The sequence below is a fragment of the Entelurus aequoreus genome, linkage group LG23, assembly GCF_033978785.1.
Source record: "Entelurus aequoreus isolate RoL-2023_Sb linkage group LG23, RoL_Eaeq_v1.1, whole genome shotgun sequence".
Lineage (NCBI taxonomy): Eukaryota > Metazoa > Chordata > Actinopteri > Syngnathiformes > Syngnathidae > Entelurus > Entelurus aequoreus.
This window is the reverse complement of record NC_084753.1, coordinates 21646310-21661919: the sequence shown is the minus strand read 5'-3', so window position 1 is coordinate 21661919 and position 15610 is coordinate 21646310. Positions and strand designations below refer to the sequence as shown.

Genomic DNA, 15610 nt, shown 5'->3' with positions numbered 1-15610 from the left:
TTATACCGCAAGATTTTGAGACTGTAACATCCCTAATAATGATAACCGCGGCAAAACACCCGACGGTTAGTATTACTGTATTAAATTAAAATTATCGACAAACCGTGTTTGATAACCACACTTTGATAAACTTGTGGACTGACTAGGATGTGCTGTCTTTGCCTAAAGTGATTAATCTATACTTGACAGTGTCAAGTTGAAACAGGCGAAGGTAGATTCAATCGGAAGTGAACTCACGTGACGTCACATAAACCGAAAATGTGGCGAAGTGATCAACCAATTTGCATTTCAAAAAAATATATTCTATAACGTTTACAAATCAAAATAGAAAAAGATAAACGTATTCAAACACAAAAAACACCAAAACAATATTAAATGTTTCCTCTGCCAAGATAGTATAGTGTGTCTAATAAAATTCAGCCATTTAAAAAAAATTAAACCTTGTTAAAAGATTTTAGTGTATGTATATGTACTTTTTCAGTACATTCAACAATACCGTGATCATTTTGGTCACAAAACCAGTATTATGAAATTTTTATATCGTTACATCCCTATTATATAGTTACATGTTGTTTTTCATGCTTTGTCTACACAAGAAACAAACATAAGTTTGATTACGCAGTTGGTGTGCTGGTTTAAGCACCACTTAAAGACAAATTTAATTGGCAAAAATGACACTGATTGGCCAAAACAGAGCTTTGCCTTCTGGCTCAGCTCTCGTTTCGTCACAACAGTGCGGCAGAGAGACTGCATTACTGCCCAAGCTGCTCCGATTCTCCGGCTGATTTCCTTCTCCATCTTTCCCTCACTCGTGAACAAGACCCCAAGATACTTAAACTCCTCCACCTGGGACAGAGTCTCGTCCTCTACTTGGACTGTACAATCCATCGGTTTCCTGCTGAGAACCATGGCCTCAGATTTGGAGATGCTGATCCTCATTCCAGCCGCTGAACACTCGGCTGCGAACCGATCCAGTGAGAGCTGAAGGTCACGAACCGAAGGTGCCATCAGGACCACATCATCTGCAAACAGCAGTGACGCAACCTTTAGCCCCCCGAGACGTATACCCTCTCCGCCATGGCCACGACTCTGCCTAGAAATCCTGTCCATGAAAATCACAAACAGGATAGGTGACAGAGCGCAGCCCTGGCGGAGACCAACCCCCACTGGAAACGGATCCGACTTACATCCAAGCACCCGGATACAACTCTCGCTTTGGTTGTACAGAGATTGGATGGCCCTCAGCAGGGTTCCCCTCACTCCGTACTCCCTCAAGATCTCCCGGGGGACCCGGTCATACGCCTTCTCCAAATCCACAAAGCACATGTAGACTGGATAGGCATACTCCCAGGCCTTCTCCAGGATTCCCGCAATAGTAAAGTTACTGGAACAGACTTCTTTCATCTCTGTAATATCGCAAAAATGTGTCCCATTTCGTCCACCACCGACGCTGAGATAATTATTCATGCCTCAGTTACGTCTCGTTTCTATTACTGTAACGTATTATTTTTGGGTCTCCCTATGTCTAGCATTAAGAGTCTACAGTTGGTACAAAATGTGGCTGCTAGACCTGACCTTTGACAAGAACAAGAAAGTTTGATCATATTATGCCTACAGTGGCTCACCTGCACTGGCTTCCTGTGCACTTAAGATGAGACTTTAAGGTTTTACTACTTACATATAAAATACTAAACGGTCTCGCTCCATCCTATCTTGGTGATTGTATTGTACCATATTGTCCCAGCCAGAAATCTGTGTTCAAAAAACTCCAGTGATTCCCAAAGCCCAAAAAAGTCTGCGGGCTTAAGAGCGTTTTCTATTTGGGCTCCAGTACTCTGGAAAGCCCTATCGGTAACAGTTAGAGAAGCTACCTCAGTAGAAGCATGTAAGTCCCATCTTAAAACTAATTTGTATACTCTAGATATTTTTCGACCAGTTGATCTGCTGTCTCTCTCATTTCTGCTCTGCCCCCCTCTCCTGCGTGAAGAGGTTATCAGCGCAAGCTGTTCCAAGTCAGGACCCAGGATGGACCACTCCTATTTGCATCAGTTGGGGACGTCTCTGCACTGCTGACTTGTCTCAATTGAAGATGATCCCCTGCTGGCCTCCCAATGGACTGGACTTTCATATGAAGTCAGGACCTGGGGTGGACCACTCCTTATGCATCAGTCGATGACATCTCTGCGCCCCGACGTGTCTACATGCAAGAGGATCTCCTGCTGGCACCACTATGGACAGGACTCTCACATCATTAACCTAATCCACTCGACATCCATTGCACCGGTCACCAGTCACATCTGCGGTCCCTTCCAAGGTTTGTCATTGTTCCCAAGGGTTTGAGTTTTTTCTTGCCCTGATGTTGGATCTGAGCCGAGGATGTCGTTGTGGCTTGTGCAGCCTTTTGAGACATTTGTGATTAAGGGCTATACAAGTAAACTTTGATTGACTGATTGATAATTCCGACTCCCGAACAAAATATGAATGAGATAAACGACAATGAAGCAGGTATATCAAAGGCGAATAATAAAGCGTACACAAACCTCTTCACGCTGCATTTGTGCACTCCAAAGTGATTAGCAGAGTTGGGACCAAGTCATTGCTTTGCAAGTCACAAGTAAGTCTCAAGTCTTTGCCCTCAAGTCAAGTCCCGAGTCAAGACAGGCAAGTCCCGAGTCAAGTCCAAAGTCAAGACTGGAAAGTCTCAAGTCAAGTCACAAGTCCTGCATTTTGAGTTTCGAGTCCTTTCAAGTCCTTTTAACCACAGACTAATATTTTTGCACAGATTGTGTATGCTTTTAAACCGCTGTAGTTATTTATTAAAACAAGTGCATTTGAAATAGCAGGAAAAAAAATAGTACTGACATTGCAATTCATAATAGCACTATTAACCAGTCATTTTAATAGTTTAAACAATTTTAAACATTTAACTCATTCCTTTACAGAATAAACACATTTGCAAAAACAAGTGCAACTGTACTTATTTGTACAAAAGTGTTAACATTGTATTTCCATGGCATATTGCATTGTAACTAGTTCCACAGCAGTTTCTATTCTGTTCTTACCTTATCTCATTGATCTCATCTCATACTGTACGTGTGTTGATGTGTGTACACACATGAAAAACATAACAAATACATGAACATAACAATGAACAGAGTTGTACTTTTTAGATGTCAGGGCCCTATGCAATATGTACACATATTCTTAATATAGTATACATTTTAACTGACCTTTATTTGACTATGTTTGTCTTTTTGTAGGTGGCTAAAATACACGGTGCTGCTGACCGCCGTCTAACGTTATGTTACTGTGTGTGATACATTGACTAACGTAACGTTATGTCTAGGTACCTCATGCAACCCTGCTTAAAAAAATCACTTGATAAAAAGTATGAATAAGGTAGCAAACTGCAGTGGACGCAACAGATTGCTGTGTTTGAAATGATGTTATAACCATAGACATCTTATAAGTAGACGCAGTATTGGTTGCTGTGACGCGAGCATATTGCATCTTGAAGTGGTGATGAGGAGCCGGCAAGCAGCCTAAACTGACAGTTGACAGGTAGAAAACAAAGATGCCGGGCTGGTGTTCAGCGTTTTCCTGCTCAAATGAGCGGACTGTTGAAAATAGGAATCGGGGGATTACTTTTCACAAGTAAGATTTAACATTAATGTACTATTGGTTGTATTTTATGAAAATAACATTACCACAGAGTTGAGAAGGAGCAAAGATCTTCAATATTTGTATGTGAAAATCCCAAATAAATCTTCTGGGGGAGGATGACCCCCCTACAGGGGTTTGGTTTACAAACTTTCAGACCCACCTAAAAGAAAATTCACCAGCCGCCACTGATTATGATGCATTCTCATTTTAGGCAAAATATAAGACAATACTTTCTTAACAGTATAATTGTAACCAGGAATAAGTCTTCAAGTAACAATATTCAAATACTAACATTGTTGGGTAAGACAGCATTTGGTTTTATTCTGAATCCAGTGAAACAGATTGGTGGTTTTAGCTGATATAAAGACTTTCAGGTGTTTATATATGTTTAAGTATTTGGCAGACGCTTTTATCCAAAGCGACATACATAAAAAATACATATATAACAATCACTGTAAACATGATCATTTAAGGGAAGAATGTAATACAAAATATCAATACAAAGTGTCAAGACAGAATAAACTCTCTGCTGCTGCAGCAACAGAGATACGGTCTATAAGATATATAGATATCTAATGTATTCATACATTGTTTATGTAGGATATACGCATGTATATATAACGTAATTATATTGTTTCTTCAACTTAAAAAATAGCTGACCTTTTTTTCCCCCCTTCTCTGGGCTTATATTCCCGGTTTTGATCTCGGACGTCTGGTCACTTATAGCATATAAGAATACTATATTACTGTTAAGCAAACTATGAATAATAAAACATGTGTCCGTTATCATAGCTACACGTATGACAAAAAAGCGTGTGGAAATGAGTGGTATTCAGTGAGGTAAAATGAATTAAATGCGCTGACAGTTCATTGCTCCTGCCAAATGAATTGTACTGAGTGGAGCGGATCACCACTCCAAGATGGCGGCCCCGCGTCTCGTCTGCGCCAGTAAGCAGTAGCGCTCGATCCTGCGTCTACTTATAAGATGTCTATGGTTATGACGTTTGCAGTGAGTTTACAGCCTCACTGATTTAACTACACAGCAAATAAAAGTCACGTTACTTAGCCAATAAACGTTATCTTACATTCAAAACTTACCCTTCTTTGTGCAACTTCAAATGTCGAACGAAGTTGGAAGTTGTTGCGTCTCCGTCTGTAATATTCGAACTGCGTGATTTGCATACGGCAATTCCTTTTTTGTTGACCAAGTCGTAGTTTTTATACCCGAACGAAACCAACTTTGGTATAAATCTCTCTCACTGGCGCGTTGTTTGACAACTCTTGTTTATTGGTTGTCCTGCAATTTGATTGGATCAATGCTGTGTGATGAAAACAATGTAGATCTAATTTGATTGGCTGTTGTACTGAGAGCACACACGCTGACACGCAGCACACACGCTGATAGACAGACACGTACAAAATGAAAGCTACGGAGCGCTCCCAAATAACTTTTTAAGCTTTAGGTTTTGGGGAAAGTAGCAAGTCATGTCAAGTCAAAAGGCTCAAGTCCAAGTGAAGTCACAAGTCATTGATGTTGAAGTCTAAGTCGAGTTGCAAGTCTCTTTACATTTTGTCAAGTCGAGTCTAAAGTCATCAAATTCATGACTCGAGTCCAAGTCATGTGACTCGAGTCCACACCTCTGGTGATTAGCATTAAGTATATATTCCACACAACTCGCAAACTTGTTCAGAACAATAGCAAACATTATCTGGTACAGTATCAGTCTTTTCCTTCAGATTTAAAACTCCTTCCATCAATTTACAGAGCATTTTGAATAAACTACAAGACATTATGAAGTTTTATTTCCATGATTCTTCGTCCGAAAATTCCTCAATCAACTCTCTCCCGCCAGTCTTTCTTTGCTTCGAACCAGTATCCGCTCCAAGACCTTCTTGGTAGTAGCGTCATGTTTGTAGCACAATCTAAGATAATTGTTGATGCTGTCTGCTATTTAACATCAGCATAGCCATTAGAAATGTAATATTTGTAATATGTGCCAATATTACAGCGGACATCAGGGACAACAAGACCTTGTATTGTTGACTTGTGAGGAGCTGCAGAAGCCTTGTTAGGTTCCTCGTTAGGTAAATAAGCACCCCCAGTGTACAGGGGGCACATTGTGTATGACCAATATTCTCACTAGAAAGTGCGCATGGACACTGGGACTTCACATGCATGTGTGGAAATACAAAGAACCAAACTATTCATTCTTGAAATCAGACTAATTTAGTACATGGAAATGTAGTCACAGAGAGCTTCTGCCAGACTGATCAGGTATACCTAATAAAGTATGGCCAACTTGGTTTCAGAGTTGGTCCCAAACATGGCGCCCTGTAGTTATGTGAGGGGCTTTTGACCAATCAGAGAGAGTATGGCCAGACGGTCTCCTAAATCAAGGGTCAGCAACCCGCGGCTCTGGAGTTTTTCAAAAATGTAAAAAGATGGGGGAAAAATATATTTTTTGTTTTAATAATGTTTCTGTAGGAGGACAAACATAACACAAACCTTTCTAATTGTTATAAAGCCCACTGTTTAATATGTTTGTGTTTATGCTTCACTGATGAGAGTATTTGGCTAGCGCCGTTTTGTCCTACTAATTTTGGCGGTCTTGAACTCATCATAATTTGTTTACATGTACAACTTTCTCCGTCGCTGCCACAGAAAGAAGTGTTTTATGCCACTCCTTCTTTGTCTCATTTTGTCCACCAAACGTTTTATGCTGTGCGTTAATGCACCAAGGTGAGCTTTGTTGATGTTATTGACTTGCGTAGAGTGCTAATAATCCATGCTAACATGCTATTTACATCATTGTGCCTCGTTTGTAGGTATTTTTGAGTTCATTTAATTTCCTTTACTTATGTCCTCTGTGTATTTAATTCATATTTGCATGTCTAATGACACATTATCTGTATGCAATATTGGCTGCATTTCTGGTTGTGTGCCATGTTGTTCCAGAACAAAGCAAACGTTACCATGCTGTTCCAAACCACAGTAAACTTTACCGAGCCTGCAAAGATGGTAATAAATCCATTAGAAGAAGACAGCCTGTCCTTTCCTTTAACTTGGGCACACACACATCTATACCTTTGGCAGTTTTAAGCCAGTAATTTCCAGGAGTTATCTAACCCTCTGAGACACTAACTAAATGTGTTGCCTTCATTATAAAACTTACATATGGCTTTTAACTTTTTGCGGCTCCAGACAGATTTGATTTTTGTATTTTTGGTCCAATATGGCTCTTTCAACATGTTGGGTTGCCAACCCCTGTCCTAAATGATGGGTCAAAACAAAGCCCCTCATGTGACTGCAGGGCATCATGTTTGGGACCAACTATGAAACTAAGTTGGCCATTCTCTCTTTATACACAACTCTGTACCTAATGTTGAGACCATAATGTGTAGGTGCGAGATAAAAGCAAATCAATGGAATCTTATTTATGTGTGATGATAGGCTCCAGCACCACCCGCGACCCCAAAAGGGACATGCGGTAGAAAAAAGGATGGATGGATGTAAGGCTGCAGCTAACGATTATTTTTCTATCGATTAATCTATAGATTATTTTTTCGATTAATCGGTTAATCTATAGATTATTTTTTCGATTCATCTATAGATTATTTTTCCTTTTACCGATTTTTATTTTATTTTATTTAAAATGAAGATGAACAAATAAAAGTAGGCCAGTTTTTTCAAAAGGCATGGCTTTTATTTACAAAAAAAAAAGTATGGCCACTCAGTCAACATTGACAACAACATGACAAAATATTCTGTAACAATGTAAACATTTAAAACTTTTAACATTTAACAAAATTAAAAGTAGCTTATTTGCTTTTTAATGTGCAAATATAAAAGTAAACATCCAGTGCAAATCTTAATATTCTGCAATAGTATAAGCATTTCAAAAGTAAAAGTATTGCTTATTTTGCTTTAAAATGTGCAAAAATAAAGATAAACATCCAATACAAAAAAGTGCAAAACGAAATATTCTGTAACAAAAGTGTAAACATTTCAACAAAAGTGAAAGTATTGCTTATTTGCTAAAATGTGCAAAAATAAAGATAAACATCAATACAAAAAAGTGCCAATCTAAATATTCTGGAGGACTGTAAACATTAAGTATTGCTTTTAAAATGTGCAAAATAAACATCCAGTCCAACACAGTACACAATAACCAATTCTACTCATTCCAGTGAGTGACTAACAGTTGTAATGAAGAAAGGTTAGCATGTCTACTTGCTTTGCTTCTTTTCTTGTTTACAATATTCCCAGCAGCTGAAAATAGGCGCTCAGAAGGGGTCGATGTGGCTGGAACTGAGAGCTAATTAGCCTTCACCTCAAGCCAGGACTGCGAGTGAGCTGAGCTGCAGTTTAAATTTCTAGTAGGTCAACGGGCTCATAGTGATGTTACTAGTAGTTGACTGGGAGGTGTTTATTATCATTTGGGGACAGTCCACTGCCTGATGCTCACCTGCTAAACACCTATCTGCTCCACCCTGAAGCGCTGACTACATGCGCTCTGAATACGCACTGCTGATTGGCTAATAATGCTTCGTGTGTACCAATCAGATGGTTGTGTGGGTGGGACAATGCTGCGTGTGTACCAATCAGATGGTTGTGTGGGTGGGACAATGCTGCGTGCTGAGACAGAGGCAGCCGCAGAAGGAGCAAAGCAACTTGTTAAGACTTTAGCAGCTAAAGTTAGCTTTAGCTTAGAAACTCGTTCGGTACAACCCCGTACCGAACCGAAAGCCCCGTACCGAAACGGTTCAATACAAAACACATAACGTTACACCCCTAGCAGATACAAATGACACATTCATGTTTTTGTGTAATGATGACAACGTATGCTAACGCGGACGATTGACTAGTTGATGGTTGATGGTTTTCTTTTCAAATGTTCGTTCATAGCCGTTGTGCTGCTATGATAGGCCATTTACGCTCGACACTGTGCATACAACAACATTATTAGGCTGTGTATTGAAATACTCCCACACTTTTGACGACTTTTGGCGTGCGTTTTTCCCCTCGCTTGCACAGTCTGCTTTGCGCTCCGCCATGACGGTAGTGTGACGTAATTATGCGACGCGTCGACGCACAAAAACGGCGTCGACGTATTTACATAACCGATGACGTCGACTACGTCGACGCGTCGTTTCAGCCTTAGATGGATGGACTACTTACAGTGTCATAAACAACAGGATGTGCCCCAGTCGATTTTGTTGTGTTCCCATGCATTTCTGAATTACAGCTGAAAGGAAATCTGTCAGTGTGTTTTTTAAAAAGGACGTTCAAGTAATTAGTAACTACTGAAATATGTAACTGACGGTCTGGTCTGTGTTACACAATACTGTCATCATGTTTACGGGCTTGTAAAGCCAGTAGCCTTGCATTCAGCCACTCAAAATTCTAGCATGAGACAGAACATGTGCCTTTTAGTCATTCTTTAGCTAGTTTAGCGAGGCATGGGGGAGAGGTGCTTGGAAAACAACCACTTTTTCAGCTCCCTGCAATGTCTTCGCTAGGAGGAGGAAGGAAATGTCTCAAAGGGAGGTGAGCAAGAGGATCAGGGTGCATCCTGTCTGCTCAAGCTGACTGGCAAAATGTGTTCCCCATTGACCAAATATTACTACATAAAACAGTTGAGTTGAGTTGATTTGAGTTTGAATTTATTTGGAACATGCATGCATGCAACATAATACATCAAAATTTCCAGTTTCCCTATTCAACATGTTCGAAAAGGAGTAGGAAGAAGCAGAGTTTATTTAATTCTAACCGTTTTCCTTTACATAACAGTTGCTAAAACTTTTGTTCACTTCCTGTTCTCAAATTATTCACAATAGACGCGCCATAAGTAATAACAATAACAATAAATAATAATCGGTGAAGTAAGTTATATTTCATATGCTGCGATGAGTAAGATAGATAAGTAGTTAATGAATGGATGGATGAAATAAATTCAGAATGTTTATCATGGTTCTTCTTCTTTATACTTTGTAAACACTTTAAGTTTGAAGTGTTTATTGAAGTGGATCATATTAGTACATTGTTTGACTTCTTTGCTTAATCCATTCCATAATTTAATTCCACATACTGATAAACTGAAGGTCTTAAGTGTTGTAGGTGCGTACAAATGTTTTAAATTACATTTTTCTCTAACATTATATTTGTCCTTTTTTGTAAGAAGAATTGTTGTATATTCTTGGGTAGCAGATTATAGTTTGCTTTGTGTATCATTTTAGCTGCTTGCAAATTCACTATGTCGTGGAATTTCAGTATTTTTGATTCAATAAATAAATGTTTTGTATGCTCTCTATATCCAACATTATTTATTATTGTAACTGATCTTCTTTGTAACACCGTTAATGAATGAGGTGTACTTTTGTAGTTATTTCCCCATATTTCTACACAATAACTCAGATATGGTAACACGAGCGAGCAGTAGAGAATATGGAGTGATATTTGGTCTAGAACATGTTTTGCTTTATTCATTATTGATGTGTTTCTTTTGCTACTTGTTGTTTATTTTTTACATGAGATTTCCAGTTCAATTTATCATCAATCATTATACCTAGAAATTTGGTTTCATATACTCTTTCAATTTAGGGTAAGAGATAACAGTTACACATAGGAAGATCCAAATAGTAACACAATTATATTTTAGTGTAGAAGACATGATGGGGGATTATTTGGTTGGACAAATCAACTATCTGATAGTCATGGTATTGTTAAAAGCCATAGTCTTTCCAGTTTAACATTGGGTGTGGTTAATTTAGAAAAAGAGCTGATTGATCTTAACTTTGACTATGATTGTGATCAGTAAAGAAAAGACATGTTTGTAAGTCAAACGTTACTGTTCCTTAAAAATGCTCACACTGCAGTTGTGTCACTTCCTGTAAAAGGGACGATCAACTGAAGCCAATGTAAACAAATTTGACTGAAGCATTTAAGTCCCATCTTAAAACTCATTTGTATACTCTAGCCTCGGGCTGGGCGATTTGGCCTTTTATTAATATCTCAATATTTTTAGGCCATGTCACGATACACAATATATATCTCAATATTTTGCCTTAGCCTTGAATTAACACTTGATGCATATAATCACAGCAGTAGGATGATTTTATGTGTCTACATTAAAACATTCTTGTTCATACTGCATTAATATATGCTCATTTTAAACTTTCATGCAGAGAGGGACATCACAACTAAGTCAATTTACCAAAACTGTATTTATTAAACAGTTATTAAGCAGTGGCACAAACATTCATGTAATTTCCAAAACAGAACGTGCAAGTTTGTCAGACACATTTTAAAACAAGCTATTAGTGCACGTTTGTGCATGATGTCACTAAGATGACATAATTAAAACAACACTAAATTAAAGTGCACTTTTTGTACAGAACGGCACTACAATGTTTTAAAACAAATAAAGTGCACTTTTGTGCATGATATCACACAAGATATTTCAATAACTGTCAAATAAGACTTAGCTGCATAATAGGAAATCAAATAGTGTATGTCCTTTGCTATGTGGTAGGTTACTGCGGACGTTATCTCCTTCTGTTTTGGACTATTTTTTTCATACGGTGTTGATCTGGAAATGGTTGCTTGGGCATTTTGTGGGTGTGGCACCGGCCGGACTTGTTGAGATACGGAGTTTCAAGCACTCCTCATTCTCTAGCGGGTGACTTTTCAAATGATGCTACACATTAGCAGTAATGCTACTTTTTGTAGCAACGCTTTTGCCGCATACTTGACATATTACGGTTGTCTGTTCAACATATTCCCGCTTGAAGCCAAACTCCCGCCAGACGATGGACCCCGTGCTGTTTTTCTTGGGAATTAATCTTCTTTCTTTATTTGTTACCAGATTCGCACCTTCTTTCTCTCGTATTACCACTCGCACCACTGCGCTAGCATCACAGCTAACATTACCCATTCCGCTACCTGTCTGCTCCACATCTACAGTCCCCTCCAAGGTTTCTCATTGTAGTCCATTGGGTTGAGTTTTTCCTTGCCCTGATGTGGAATCTGAGCCGAGGATGTCCTTGTGGCTTGTGCAGCCCTTTGAGACACTCGTGATTTAGGGCTATATGAAAACACTTTGATTGATTGATTGATTGATTGTTAAAAGCCATAGTCTTTCCAGTTTAACCTTGGGTGTGGCTAACTTAGAAAAAGAGCTGATTGATCTTAACTTTGACTATGATTGTGATCAGTAACGAAAAGACATGTTTGTAAGTCAAACGTTACTGTTCCTTAAAAATGCTCACACTGCAGTTGTGTCACTTCCTGTAAAAGGGACGATCAACTGTAGCTAATGTAAACAAATTTGACTGTGCAATTTGCGCAACTTTTGTATTATACTAGGTGTAAAGATTATACATTTAAAGCAAACAGAACGCAATAGCGTTCCAGATTTAATCTAATGCTAAACGGTGTTAACTAGCCCTGACGAATGTTATGAGCCTGCTAGCAAACACCTACTTACAGAAATTGCGTTTATCCATGGATGTATAGCCGTTAAAACGATCGTATCCACACAAAAATACCGATGACACAATCCCCGATGCATACATCGCAATGTCACTCGATAATCGCCTTTATTAAATCGGCCCAAAGACGATGGCTAACGTTAGGTAGCTAGCTTAAAGGCTAACGGCATTAGCAACTGACACTGAGAGCTTACCTTCAGCCGGACTTCATACGTCGTATATCTGCCCCTGCCAACCCCAATCGTCTGGGGATTGCGCACGTCAATCTCAAGAAAGTTACTCGGCGGTCCATATGCGTCATTGAGGTTCTGAGGCTTGGTAAAGAGCCTTCTTGTATCAGCTATGGTGTCAGCCATTTCTGCCCTGCTCTTTTCCAAGCCAGCGGGACTGTCAAACTCGCGTGAAAAGAAATATGTATATTCCGGTTTTGAACTTCAAAATAAAAGAAACTCCAAACGACTGAGACGTGTGTAAAACCCCGAAAGCTTGGTCATCTAAAGAATAAGAATCAACGTTTTTTATTTTATTTATGGGTATAAACTAACAAAAATATCGTTTGTGTAGCACTTCAATAGTTTACGTCCATTTTAGTGGTAATACGTATTTTACTAGTGTGGTTTGAAAACCGTGTTAGTACCACTTCCGGTCAGCTGACGTTCAGCTGACTGTTGTTCAACCAACTCCATCCTGGTTTGTTTACAATCCGTCGCATTGGGAACAGGGATCATTCTGGAAATATATACGCAGTTTATTTCAAATTATGCATAATAAAGCACGGATTTTCAAACATGGAATAATAATTTATGTAGTTGTTTAATTGCAATTGTTCTTCATTCATGTGTGTTTATTTAAAAAAAAAATGTTTATAACTAATTGTATTTGAAAAACATTATCGATGTATGTGCTAAAAATGTAAACATTTTTTTGTCAACTTGCAATATCCGGGCTTTGTATTTTGTCGGTGTGTAAATAAAGTTTCGCCATTTTGAACCATCATGGCGGCACACATTTGTTCTACCTTTCCAGCATCTATAAGATGCTTGTTGGCGTTTGTCCCTTTAAGTTATGTTCCTGCTTTACGAAACACATGTCAGGTAAAAGGTAAATTAACACAACTTAACTGGTTTATTGTCGTGCCACTTGACCGTAGCTATTCGTATTCATCATTTCGTGTGATGGTAGTGATGCATTGTCCGTGTTGTCGCTTTTCAAGGCTGCTTTAGCTGGCGGAAGCGCTTTTCCACGGCGACTTCTTGCACAAGTGTGGCCCAATACGACCGATTGGTTCAGTGTGGATCTTTGAAGGAAGATGCTCTGCAGCGGCATATTCTCCAGCGCCTGGAGCACCTGCAGAAGTCTCTGCAAAACTACAATAACAACCCCTACCTGAACCCACCTCCCATCAGAATACACCCTGAGTGTGATAAGGTAAACCAGGTATGCAATTATTTCTATGAAAGTATTGTATTATAACTTCGACCCATTTTTATTAAAGGGGCATTGCCCTTTTTTCGGAATTTTGCCAATCATCAAGACAAGAACAAATATGTGTTTTTCTTATTTATGCATTCTAAATCGTAAAATACAGCAAGTAAGAGGTGGCTATCAATGTAACTAATGGGGATACACCAACAATATTCCATTTATATCTCATGACCCGAAATATGAGTGATATTGTTATCATGATCCTGCTCAGTGGCCTAGTGGTTAGAGTGTCCGCCCTGAGATCGGTAGGTTGTGAGTTCGCCGAGTGACACCAAAGACTATAAAAATTGGACCCATTACCTCCCTGTTTGACACTCAGCATCAAGGGTTGGAATTGGGGCTTAAATCACCAGAAATGATTCCCGGGTGCGGCCACCGCTGCTGCTCACTGCTCCCCTCACCTCCCAGGGAGTGATCAAGGGTGATGGGTCAAATGCAGAGGGTAATTTCACCACACCTAGTGTGTGTGTGACAATCATTGGTACTTTAACTTTAACTTTATAAGTGCTAACACAGGCGATCTATATTTAGCGGTGCGTGGTCGCAGAGAGCTAACTAGTTTGTGCTGCTATATTGCCACTACCAGTACCAAAATTTACTTTTTGGTACTTTTCGATACTTTTCTAAACAAAGAGGACCACAAAAATTGCATTTTTGGCTTTACTTTAACAAAAAAGCTTACGGTACATGTAACATATGTTTCTTATTGCAATTTTGTACTTAAATAAAATAGTGAACATACAAAACAACTTGTCTTTTAGTAGTAAGTAAACAAACAAAGGCTCCTAATTTTGTCTGCTGACATATGCAGTAACATATTGCGTCATTTTCCATTTTATTATTTTGCCAAAAAGGATTAAGGACAAGTGGAAGAAAATGAAATATGAATCTACTTGTTCATTTACTGTTAATATCTGCTTACTTTCTCTTTCAACATGTTCTATCTACACTTCTGTTAAAATGTAATAATCACTTATTCTTCTGTTGTTTGATACTTTACATTAGTTTTGGATGATACCACTAATTTGGTTATCAATCCGATACCAAGTAGTTACAGGATCATACATTGGTCATATTCAAAGTCCTCATGTGTCCAGGCACATTTTTCCTAAGTTTATAAACATATTATAAATAAATACAATTTAAAAAAAAAAGATTTTGTGATGCTAAAAAATATCGATATAATCATAGAAGTATTGACTAGATACGCTCCTGTACTTGGTATCATTACAGTGGATGTCAGGTGTAGATCCACCAATGACGTTTGTTTAAATTTTGACGCCGGTGAGCTACGGTGTGTAGTGAAGCATGTTTAGCTATTCCTCGTCCTGCAGGGATGATACTTGTAAGAAACGTACTTTATTTGTCGCCATGGAAGCGAGGATTAGTGATTTAGAAGTAGCTAAAACAATGCAGACTGCGGCTGGTCTTTAGCCGTTAGCTAGCTAGCCATGTCTTAAAGCACCTCTTCCTGAAGGCGTTTCAGTGTTATAGCTTCACCTTTGTCTTTAGTTTTTAAGCCAAAATGCATCCATTCTCCCTTTTCTGTCTACACACTGTGTCTGCTTGTAAGTACTCTGTGATTGTGCGCTGCCTAACACGCTCGTCTGCTCGTAAACCAGCAATGACACGATGTGACGGGGCGGGGGGTGGTGAACCGGTACTTTTTAGAGTCAGTATAGTACTGACTCTGATTCATTAGTATCGCGGTACCATACCAATATCGGTATACGGTACAACCCTAATTGCCACTATAGCCCCCACCCTGTCGAACAGCCTGCCGGAGAGCCTCAGGACGGCTGAGACAGTTGTATTTTTTTAAAAAGGTTAAAGACACATTTTTTATCAGGCTTTTTACTGATCATGTTACACGCTTATTTTTATTTATTTTTTCTATAAATTTTTTTTATTGGCATAGGAAAGGGTTAGTGGGATTGTTCCCTAAATATTTTTTTGCTATGATTACTCAATC

At 38.9% G+C, this 15610-nt stretch overlaps 2 protein-coding genes across 3 annotated transcripts in view; one reads left to right on the top strand and one right to left on the bottom strand.

The window, feature by feature from the left end:
* The window catches only part of snx3 (sorting nexin 3), a 41380-nt gene extending 28817 nt beyond the window's left edge, over positions 1-12563 (bottom strand). The window contains exon 1 of the mRNA XM_062033919.1: positions 12348-12563. Within this exon, the coding sequence (XP_061889903.1) occupies positions 12348-12509 (162 nt within the window). The 5' untranslated portion in view covers positions 12510-12563. The remainder of the gene's footprint in view (positions 1-12347) is intronic.
* A 570-nt stretch (positions 12564-13133) lies between these two features.
* Positions 13134-15610, top strand: part of afg1lb (AFG1 like ATPase b) — a 122359-nt gene continuing 119882 nt past the window's right edge. Inside the window, exons 1-2 of one of the 2 annotated variants that reach the window (XM_062034874.1) lie at positions 13134-13254; positions 13367-13581. In XM_062034874.1, the coding sequence (XP_061890858.1) occupies positions 13149-13254; positions 13367-13581 (321 nt within the window). In that variant the 5' untranslated portion in view covers positions 13134-13148. Of the gene's footprint in view, positions 13255-13366; positions 13591-15610 lie in introns of both variants that reach the window. The other variant, XM_062034873.1, reaches the window with a different exon arrangement.